At 36.2% G+C, this 11,702-nt stretch overlaps 1 protein-coding gene across 1 annotated transcript; it reads left to right on the forward strand.

Moving 5' to 3' along the window:
- The first annotated feature begins 4,490 nt into the window (after positions 1–4,490).
- Positions 4,491–7,048, forward strand: LOC124186634 (BTB/POZ domain-containing protein KCTD12). Its single transcript, XM_046578479.1, has one exon. The coding sequence runs from the start codon at positions 4,955–4,957 to the stop codon at positions 5,687–5,689; it is 735 nt and encodes a 244-aa protein (XP_046434435.1). The 5' UTR covers positions 4,491–4,954; the 3' UTR covers positions 5,690–7,048.
- The last annotated feature ends 4,654 nt before the right edge of the window (positions 7,049–11,702 follow it).

The following is an 11,702-nucleotide window of genomic DNA, read 5'->3' on the forward strand; positions in this document are numbered from 1 at the left end:
TTTTACTTTTCACATTTTCCACCACCCAGACATTCTGATTGGTTGATTAAACCTCGCAAACTAATCAGAATGCTTGGATGGTGGGAAATGTGAAAAGTGAAATTAACACTGAAACGTGCAAGTATTCTGCACTATCGACTCTACCTAACTGACTCTTACCGATATTCGTAGCACGCAAATTAGTGTCGGCAGTCGACGCGGAGAGGGAGTGAAAGAGTGAAGAGGAATGATAAAAAGTAACATGTCCGTGATTTTTTATGGCATTGTAAATATGCTGTTCAGTTTTCGAATTAGGTTGCATAGATAATTTTCACCAATTTGGCAAAGGAAAGTCGTATTGAATTGATGGTTGCAATATTAACCCAAGGTGGATATTGATTTGTATGATATTGCTGTTGAAATTCTCCTCGCAATGTATATTTGCATATTCAATTGCATTTCGTGAGTTTAATTCACTTTGAAGCAAATTCAGGAAAGACAGACAAAGGAAGAAAAAGTCGAGATTAATCCTTTTCAACGCTGATTATGCTGCCCTATATTTGTGCGAACTTATGATTTGTATTGAGACATCGGGATACATTTTGTATTTTTTTTTTTTTGTAAACCAATAGCTGACATTTTTGTACCAAAAAATCTCGAACAAGAGATTTAAGAATCATTGTATCTGTTTTCTCCAATTAAATTGTTCCGAATGAAATGTTGCGGTCATGGTATGAGTATAATATTCGACCAAGTATTGAAACTCGACCGGAAATTGTTTTTATCGCCGAATAGAGAAGAATTCAATATTGCTTTTTACAAAAATATATTGTGATATTGCCAAATGAGATGATGAAAAATTTCATAAAGTAATGTTCTAGTATTATATTGTTGAACAGATATTGTATTTAAATGTTTGGAAATTTCGAAAGCCTAGTTAAAGGTCGGAAAATAGTTTAAAAAGATTCGCACATAGTTCAAATATTGAAAAAAAAAAATGTATCTCTCAGTCTTGATGTAACGGTTTGTCTTACTGAAATGGTTAATCCTCTGCTTTAGTCGATCGATGCACCCCTCGTAAATTTTCACACCTTTTTTAATAAGCTAGAAGCAACAGATAGTGGGGTCAGAGGGTCGGTAGAAAAAAATGACCCTGCTTGGGTACATTTATAAGCATCATAAGATATATTTCATCACCCCTGATACGGTGTGTAGTCGTTCAGTCGATAAATCATCCCTGCGCCACCAACGAGGGTGAATACATGTAATACCTAATCCTCGATGGTAATCCGTTAAATAATTGTTTATCCAATAACATACCGAAAATAATAGTAGCAAGAACAATAATAACAACAAGAATGCAAATTAGTCAGAAATGAAGCATCAGATATCTGTGAGGAGGTGAGAAAAAACGTGAGAACAATATCGTCAAAAATCACCAATCTTGATCTTACGCTGATCGTAATCTACAATATCAATGGTTCACTCTTAATGTCATTTAGAGATGAGTTGTGCAAAAAAAAAAAAAAAAAAAAAAAACATCTGTCAATTCGATACTTGATTTATCGTTACATATTCAAAACGCAGTGGCAAAATTTGTTGAAACTTACGATTACTTTCATTTCTGAGGAGATCAGTATGAGTATAGAAAGAAGAAGAAGTAGAACAAACTAAAATAAAAATCAGTTTCTTACAGAGAACATGTAAAATTAATTTCCATCACTATTGTTGATTGTAAAAAATGCGTAACATCATGTTGATTTGAATCCGAGTTGTTAATTTTTCATCGATTCCAAATATCGTATGACGTTTAGAAACTTTAAGTGAAATCGGAGCGAAGCAGTACCTTTACCGAAATGTATGGTATTTCGTAAAATCTAATGGGACATCATGAGAGTTTGTGGGAGTTCATTAAATCGCGTACGGTACTTAACATAAGATATCAAGGATTTGAGAGACTGCATAAATCGGATAATTTATTGGAGTTGATGGAGGACTTTATATTAAAAAACTTTACGCTTTTATAGTTGAAAGATTTGAACGGATTTCGTTGAATTCATGGGATTTTAACATATAATGGGATTTTTACCAACTTGGAAAAGATTTCGTACATGTATTTAAAACTTTGAAGGCTTAATGGGATTCCGAAGGACTTTGCAGGATAATTCATGGGGCTGGATCTATTATTAATACCCGTGTTCACCGTAATTCAAGAGTTCGTTTTGAAATGAAATGAATAAGCCCAATTCGTCAAATTGATTTTGAGCAATTTCTATTGATTTCTAACTCATCGCGTGGTTTTCATTGATTTCCAATTTATCAAGAAATTTCTGTAAATGATTTCCGCGTGTTTTAGGTAAATTTCAGTGATTTCCGAATTTGACAGAATCGCAGGAAATCACCTAGAATGTTAATAAGGAATTGTAAATCAATGAAAATCGCTTGGTAAAGTAGAAATTAACAAAAGTACACAATGAGATAGAAATTCACAGAATGCTAATAAATTTAAACCATTTGGCGTTTACCACAAGACATATAAATATACTGATTTCCGTACTTACAATCATTTGATTTATCTCGATTAATTCCTTGTTACGTCAATCAATATTTTAGTGATTAAAGTTTCTTTGATTTACAATTTGCTCTTCAACTGTTAAACTTGTGGCTTTCTCGAATGATGGCCTCTTGCATGAAGTTCAGATCTCCTCATATGTCAACGAATCAAAAGGGATGATCTATGATTTCATACCCCATGGGTCGAAAATCGGAATTCTTAAAGCTCGGACTGATCGAATTAACCTCGTTCTAGTTTGAATGGTCAGAACGCCGGTTAGGTATCAAGTTTTCCCCAAACCCGAAAAAAAGTTTCGCTTCAATGACCAAAATTTTGTCCTGGCAACGATATTTCAGGGTTAATGTACATAGACGCAGGTAGAAAATAATCATGGACCGTGTACTAAAATTTGTTGCACTTCCGTATGCATATTCAGCCTGTATACCTTATTCAATTCCGTATGGCGTCGAACAAAAAGTTCATGCCGATCGTTTAAATTTAATGTCCTCGTTTCGAACCATTCAATTCTCGAATAGTAAGTAATTCCGAACTGTCGTGTTCGTGGAAGTGTGGAAAACCTGAATAGTCATTTCATCGTCGAAACTGTTGATCATTCGAAATGTGTTGATTTCTTCAAATTTCGAATAGTGAAAACCCAGAATGCGCTGACAGAAAACTTGTTGCTTTTTCATAGAAATCAATTTGTAGATGCATTTCGTAGAGAATTTTCTCATGGGAACACAATATTTTGTTGTAAATACCAAAATTAATTGAACGATTGGTTAAAAATTTCAAAAAAACTTAGTTGCATAAAATATACTTATAAATGGGTACGAAATCTCGATTTTAATTTAGACAATTTAATTAAATAATACTTTCTTCACGGTATTATCAAAATATTGAACATCCTCTGGTAGATTCAACTAAATCGTTTCATACTGTTCGCTAAATCTATTCGGTGGATAAAGATTAGTCAAATTTACGAAATCATTGGAACTACCAATTGATCATCGCCATCAAATAATATGTTACATCGTAAATTTACAAAACATTTGATCGAAATGGCAAAATAGTCTCTGTAACGCGTTGAAAATTCTTTCTCGCAAGAGAAGTAAGACGAGCAGTTGTCGGTAGGGACTCCAGGTATTTGTCCGGTCCAATCGGTAAAACTTGATAATTTATGGTCCGACACCATTGAATCAGCCTGTCAGTCCACAATGGCATGTTTCTTGGTCATTCTTCGACGTGGCATATAATTCATGTAGCTTAAATGAAAATCGCACGATAATTTTTTCAGCTTCCAACAATTAAACAATCATCCTATCAATCTTCACAAAATGATTTCACCGTGTAGATCGGATTTCTAAATCGCAACATAATCTACGGGATTGTGGTGCCAAACCTCTTTACTGAGACACTACTAAATAATTTCGTTTTTTGCTCACTATAAAATGACCAAAAATTTTCGCTTGTATGAGAATAACATTCGGTCGGACGTATGTTAACCCTGAAATATCGTTCCCAGGATAAAATTTTGGTCATCGAAGAGAAATTTTTTTTTCGGGTACGGGAAAAACTTGATATCTAACCGGAGTTTTGACCGTTAAAACTAGAACGAAGTTCATTCGATCAGTCCGAGTATTGAGAATTCCGAAACGTGAGAAGGCGACACTTGTCAGGCACTAGTTTTTGGAAATGCTCCGCAGTCTCTGTGACCGCGGTATCGAATCCCCTAGCCAGTCGCCCTCCGTGGAATAGCTGGCAGGTAGGTTGAGGTATATAAATACATAGGCACCTACACGCACACAACGACACAGCCATGGTATTACATGTACGTTGAACGCGGGGTTGGATGGATGCTGCGCGCGTTTCCCCCGGACGGCGGCTGGTTTCCAGGCGTCCTGCGCCCGCGGGTTTGTTCGTTGGCCGTTTTGCTCGTGCAGAACGTACACCAGCACCAGAGCATCAGCATCAGGAGCCGGGAGGAGGGCGACGTCGAACCCGTAACTGGGGCACCGTGACCGACTAACAATCAGTCAGTTCCAGTCCGCCTTTGCGAGCTAGTCGACGAAATTTTCAAAGGGATAACAAGAAAACTTGTATTTTACGCGCGTTTTCCGCGTTCTCGGATCATCGTCGTCACACAAGGAGCTGAAGGACAGAAGTGTTACGGTGTAATACGTACCGCCTTGGTAACGTCAGGAATACAAGAGTCTTTTTACGAATATTTGACACACCGACAAAGGACACGGTCAATAAAACGCACAACGCAACGAGGGTGCATGAATCGGAAGGAACGAGTTTGGGTCGAGTGACAAAGTCGAGAGGAATAAGAAGAGGCGGAAGAAGTGTTCGTAACGCGTAGGTGATATCGAGGGTCCTTTAAGTCACCGCAGTCCACGCGAGGCTCGTTAAAGGAGCATGGAGGCGGCCCAGGATGTCGGTGGTGCAACCGTTCGAAGTGTCGTCGAATTGAACGTGGGCGGCGTGTTTTACACTACGTCGTTATCGACCTTGACGGGTGAGGGAGATTCGAACCTGGCCGGTATGTTCGGTGAGAAATCGTCGGTCGAGCGAGACGCGAAGGGGAAGTACTTTCTGGATCGGGACGGAGTGCTTTTCCGTTACGTTCTCGACTTCCTGCGGAACAAGGCTCTCGTGTTGCCCGAGGGTTTCAGGGAGCGGGAACGGCTTCGACAGGAGGCCAAGTTCTTCGGACTTCCGGGACTCGAGAAGGCGGTCATAGAGCACGCGGAATCACCGGCGATCGGCAAACGGCCACCTGGTTACATAACCGTTGGGTATCGTGGAAGCTTCGCCTTTGGTCGGGACGGACTGGCCGATGTCAAGTTCCGCAAGCTCTCCAGGATCCTCGTCTGCGGACGAGTAGCTCTTTGCCGCGACGTCTTCGGCGAGACTCTTAACGAGAGCCGCGATCCTGATCACGGAATGTCCGATAGGTACACGTCGAGGTTCTTTCTTAAACACAATTTCATTGAACAGGCTTTCGACATGCTTCAGGAACAGGGATTTCGGCTTGCCGGTAGCTGCGGATCCGGCACTGCCGGTGGTAGTACCGAACAACTTAAACCTGGTGTTGATGCCGAGGAGAATCGGTGGAACCATTACAACGAGTTTGTATTCGTACGCGAGTAGGCCTTGAAATCTGCAATCTCGTTATCCAAAGACTCGTTATCACGTGACCGATATGTTGGAGATTACCGTGAGGTAATCCCTGATTTTCGATATCCGAATCTCCAACGATAAACTTGAACTTGAACTTGCGAAGATACCCTTTGATTCTCGTCGGAACCTCTCGAAGATCTTGCATGTGAGATGAAACAAGGTTTTCAAAACTGTTGCATGGAATGGATCACGAAGGTTATACCTATGTCCTAATTTCTCATTGGCAAAGGTCAGGATGAGGGACATCCGTTCGTCCTCGTTTGAAAGTGTGATAAAAACTGTTGTTCGTCGTGTTTTGTTTCGTCGAAAATGGATTCAAAATCCTGGAAAGTTCCTTTTCGTTTTTTTATGCTCTTGCGTGCTAATTCATGATTTTTGACATCCGAATCTCCAACGATGAACTTGAATTTGTGAAGGTACGCTTCGATCATCGTCGGAACCTCTCGAAGATCTTGCATCTGAGATGAAACAAGGTTTTCAAAACTGTTGCGTGGAATGGATCACGAAGGTTATACCTATGTCCTAATTCTCATTGGCGAAGGTCAGGTTGAACAACATCCGTTCGTCCTTGTTTGAAAGTGTGATAAAAACTGTTGTTCGTCGTGTTCTGTTTCATCCATGAAAATGGATTCAAAATCCTGGAAACTTCTTTTTTGGTTCCTTTGTGTTATACGTTCCTGGCTGTTCGTGCGTCGATCAGCTGTTGCATGCCTGTTGTTAAATTCGCGCGATCGCGAAGAAGATCCTTCCTTCCTTTCTTTCTTTCTGCAACGGTCTACAATCCGTCGGAAGTGGGATTGAGACGGAATTAAGTGTGATTATATGGCGGAATAGCTGAACCCGTATCGGCGAGGTGGAAATCTCCTATCAATTGGGCGAGGGAAATCAACGGGCTATTAACGAAGGGATTGAGCGATTTGGTTTCGAATCGACGATGAAAAAATTATCTTACAGTGATACGATAAAACACACGAGATATCTGTTGCGTCGATCATTTTTCTTACCGATCATTTATGGAAAAGAAATTACAAAATGAGAGACAATCGGCTAAAGAGAGAGAAGAAAAAATACTTTGAATCAAATCAGCAATAACGAATATTGCCAAAAGAAAGAAAATCTGCGAGAAAATCGAAGATACATAATTACACACAAATATACATATATAAAATATATGTGGATATTAATACAGTAATATAATTATGATAAAAAAAAATATGTATAAGCGTAATGTATTGATCTGTATCAGTACAATACATATATATACTATATGAATTAGTAAAGGAAGATAAAAATTAATCCTGAATTTAAATCGACTGTTATTGTGGGGATGGGGATACTTTGATTTATTATTATTTACTATTATTGTTATTGTGATTATTATTATTATTATTATCATCGATGTAAATTTTGTTAGAGGATGAGATAAAAGCGATTGAAAGAGAGAGAGAGAGTGAGACAATTTAAAGCCGAAATTTGACTGCTTCGACCAAAAAAGTTATTATCGTGGTATTTGCTGTGGGATAAAGTCGAGAAACTGGAACCGTCGAAATTTTGAATAACTTCCGTGTACAATCTTTTGCGTATTGTGTATTGAGCGGAATGAAAATTTGAGATAAAGAGGAAAAACGAAACAATTTTAACGTGACTGTTTTTAGCGCCCGTTGAAGCATTGACGAAACATGAAAAATAAAAAAAAAATAAAAATAAATGCAAAAACACGTACCTTCGACATTTTTGTTACAAACATGCGAACAATATTATCAATTTTTTTTTCCTCCAACCAATCGATAGTTTCGAACATTAACGTAATACCGATGCCGCAACTCGAAGTGATTTCTTTCTTTTGTTGTTTTTTTTTTTCTTTTGTTTTTTTCGGTTTTTTGGGTATGGAAGAGTCGTCGTTACACTTGATTATCGATAAGAGAAAACTTAATTTTCCTCGGGTCGAAACTTGTGTTTTTTTCGTTTCTAGGTTAAAAAAAAAAAAAAAAAAAAAAAAAAAAAAACAAAAAACAGTTCGGAGATAAACGAAAATGAAATATATATATATATATATAATATAGTATATTAATATATGTAATGTATACACTATACATAGAGTGATACATGAAATTATTACATTTAATATACGCAATCTCACGGATCGTTTCGAGGTGACTCGAGATTTCAATGTTCAAATAGTAAAATAGTGAAATAGTTACACCTATGTTACTTTACTTAATCCATGTACCTACACCCGGCATAGAATTAGGATATTGTATAATCGAGACCTGAAACCAAATCTCATATATATCTCCAAAAACCAATTCAAAGAAGCAAAGCAACGCTAAGAAAAGAAAAGAAAAGAAAAAAAAAAAGAAAAAAAAAAAGAAAAAGAAGCACAACCTGCATTCTCGATTCGGACCAATATTGTAATATTTAAATAACAACCATTTATGATATTTTTATCCTGAAACTAGTCAACTTATCGTACATAATGTAAAACTATTTATATATGTATATATTTACACACACACACACACACACACACACGCGCGCGCGTTATACGGGGAAAAAAGAAACAAAACTTCTGATCAAAATAACATATTTCGAAATTGCGCAGTGAAATTTTTGTTTTTTTTTTTTTTTTTTTTTTGTTCATGTTCTATTTTTCTGTCTTCTGGTGGATGTGAGAAATGTTTTTATTTTTTCTAATCTTTTCGTTCGTTTTTTTTTTTTTTTTTTGAAAGTTTTTTTTTCCCATACTTTCATCGACCCTTTCTTCAATTCTCTCGTGCATTCGTCTCTTGCGTACTTGTTCTACTTTTCTTAGATACGCGTATTCCGACTGGAAATAGAAATGGAAAAAGGAAAAACAAGGAATATGAAAGAAAAATAAAAAATAAAAAAAAAAAAAAAAAAAACATCTCCTTGCCGCTTGCGCGCAATATACCGTGACACGCGAATATTTGTAAAGTTTTCGGGCTTTTTTATGAACGCAATGGGACGATGCGGTCGTCGGAATATCACGGCCGAGTGATTTTCAAGATTTATGAAATCGGGATGGAGAAAAAACGGACGAAAAAGAGTGTAAAAAGTAAAAAAAAAAAAAACACAACGTCCACGATGCGGAACAAAATCTAAAATCAATCACAAACCTCGAAGCGAGTTGGCCATGCGTTAATTTTTTATTTCACTCCGAAAGAGAGATTTCGTTTCTTAATTCATTTACCTTGATTTTGAATGATCGATAGAAAAAAGGAAAAGAAAAAAATCTTCAACGTAAGCTCAGAGAATAAAGGGAATAACATGATTGATGAGGGTTGCAAAATTAAGGGTCAATGAGAACCACGGTATGTATAAAAAGTTAGGAAATGAGAAAAAAATTGTAAAAAAAAGATCTCGAGCAATGAAAGTAGACGCGAATGAAACAACATCTTCATTACGCAAAAAACATTAAAAGCGGATCGGTAACGTTATTAATTATAAAACCTTTTTTGAAATAATTATCTTATAGATATATTAGCTTTTGTTATTCAAATTTGTTCCAATTCATTTCAATCACATCTAACGGAGTTGTTGTTCGTTTCTCGTTCGTCGTCATTGGCGCAAATAAAATTGCTCATGATTTTTTTCTCGTTCGCATACTTTTTACTCATTGTCAGGCTGGGATTTCTATTCGATAATTTTCATCATCGCGGTGGATCGAATTTTCGATACCAATTACTGCCTGTAGCTGCTGGTAATTTGTTTTCAATAATTTTTGCAATCCCAAGTTTATAACACTTCGGGCAGTTTTCTTTCTTTGCGTTAATTTTTTTTCCTTCTGAATATCGGATCAACGTTCGTACTATTCGTACACCATTTCTACACTCTTTCCTGCGCTCGACGAAAACTCGTTGCTTTTTCAAAGAAATCAATTTGTAGATGCATTTCGTAGAGAATTTTCTCGTGGGAACACAATATTTTGTTGTAAATACCAAAATTAATTGAACGATTGCTTAAAAATTTCAAAAAAACTTAGTTGCATAAAATATACTTATAAATAGGTACGAAATCTCGATTTTAATTTAGACAATTTAATTAAATAATACTTTTTTCACGGTATTATCAAAATATTGAACATCCTCTGGTAGATTCAACTAAATCGTTTCATACTGTTCGCTAAATCTATTCGGTGGATAAAGATTAGTCAAATTTACGAAATCATTGGAACTACCAATTGATCATCGCCATCAAATAATATGTTACATCGTAAATTTACAAAACATTTGATCGAAATGGCAAAATAGTCTCTGTAACGCGTTGAAAATTCTTTCTCGCGAGAGAAGTAAGACGAGCAGTTGTCGGTAGGGACTCCAGGTATTTGTCCGGTCCAATCGGTAAAACTTGATCATTTATGGTCCGACACCATTGAATCAGCCTGTCGGTCCACAATGGCATGTTTCTTGGTCATTCTTCGACGTGGCATATAATTCATGTAGCTTAAATGAAAATCGCACGATAATTTTTTCAGCTTCCAACAATTAAACAATCATTTTATCAATTTTCACAAAATGATTTCACCGCGTAGATCGGATTTCTAAATCGCAACATAATCTACGGGATTGTGGTGCCAAACCTCTTTACTAAGACATTGCTAAATAATTTCGTTTTTTGCTCACTATAAAATGACCAAAAATTTTCGGTTGTATGAAAATAATATTTGGTCGAATGTTATTAACCTTTAATTTGACCTATTATGTATTAACCTTGAAATTTCGTTGACAGGACCAAATTTTGGTCATTAAAACGTAAGTTTTTTTGCCAATTTTATCATTCATTTATTGCTGACGGTAGAGTTTTGAAAAAGTCCAATCAAATTCACCTCCAACTCCGGTCTTACGCTTCAGCTTTAGCTCTAGCTTTAGCTTTAGCTTTAGATATGTACTCACGCCGAGGTGCAATTTAATATTGGAATAGTTTCTGGGTCAAGTATATAAGAACCGGGCATCGCGGATCAGGGACTCTGGCTCTTTTCCTTTGCACCCTTGCAGAGATAGCGAGAGGGAGGAAAGGAAATGCTTTCCGTCTCATCTTGAAATCCGAACTGTATTTAAGACAATTTACACACTTGTAACCCGATTATACCAGAATCCCATTAACCGATTAGAAAACCAATCCGTTTCACCTTCTTATGTTTTGTTGTTGTTGTTTTTTTTTTGTTTTTTTTTTTATTTTATTTTATATTTTCATCTTTCACCCCACGTAATCAGAATAAATTAGTTGCAACGCGGTTGAACAAATTTCAATATCATAAATTCAAGTCACATGGAAAGTTGAGTTCATTTATTTCTAAGTCAGTCTAATTTTGTATTCCGAATTCGTTGTGTTACCTTTCCAAATTATCGTTCTTGGATAAATTTTCCGACCAATCCAAATTGATTGGCAATTTACGAGTGTAAATTTAATAATCGCACACGTCATCATGATTTTTCGTACCACCCTGCGTATTTTTATCAGGAACCGCGGGGGGTGCGAAAAAAAATTAATTCAGGTACACGAAGCGAGGCTTAATCGATAAATGTTGAAAAAAAAATATAAGTAATAGAAAGTGAAAACCTTGTAACGAGAAATTTATTTCCGAATTTGAAACAGGCACGTGTTATTTATCTATTGTTGTATTTTCAAAATTCATTCTCGCATTTTTACCATACAATAATAAGACGAGAAAAAGGAAGGAAAAAAACATTATAAGAAGGAAGGATGAGTTTCGATATGGTTTCAAAAAAATTGATTTGCATTACACACAACTTGGCGCGTATTATAAATTGGTTTAAAACCGAGATATATCGTGGATTTGACTTGACGTTATAAAAAAATAAATATATATTATATTAGGTATAAATATTATATGTATACACACGGTATAGGTATAGGTATATAATAACACGTATATGTGAAAAATGTTTATAATCATGGATATAAATATTATATATTATCGAACGTATAGTATTGTATATGT

Source organism: Neodiprion fabricii, chromosome 7 (genome assembly GCF_021155785.1).
Source record: "Neodiprion fabricii isolate iyNeoFabr1 chromosome 7, iyNeoFabr1.1, whole genome shotgun sequence".
NCBI lineage: Eukaryota > Metazoa > Arthropoda > Insecta > Hymenoptera > Diprionidae > Neodiprion > Neodiprion fabricii.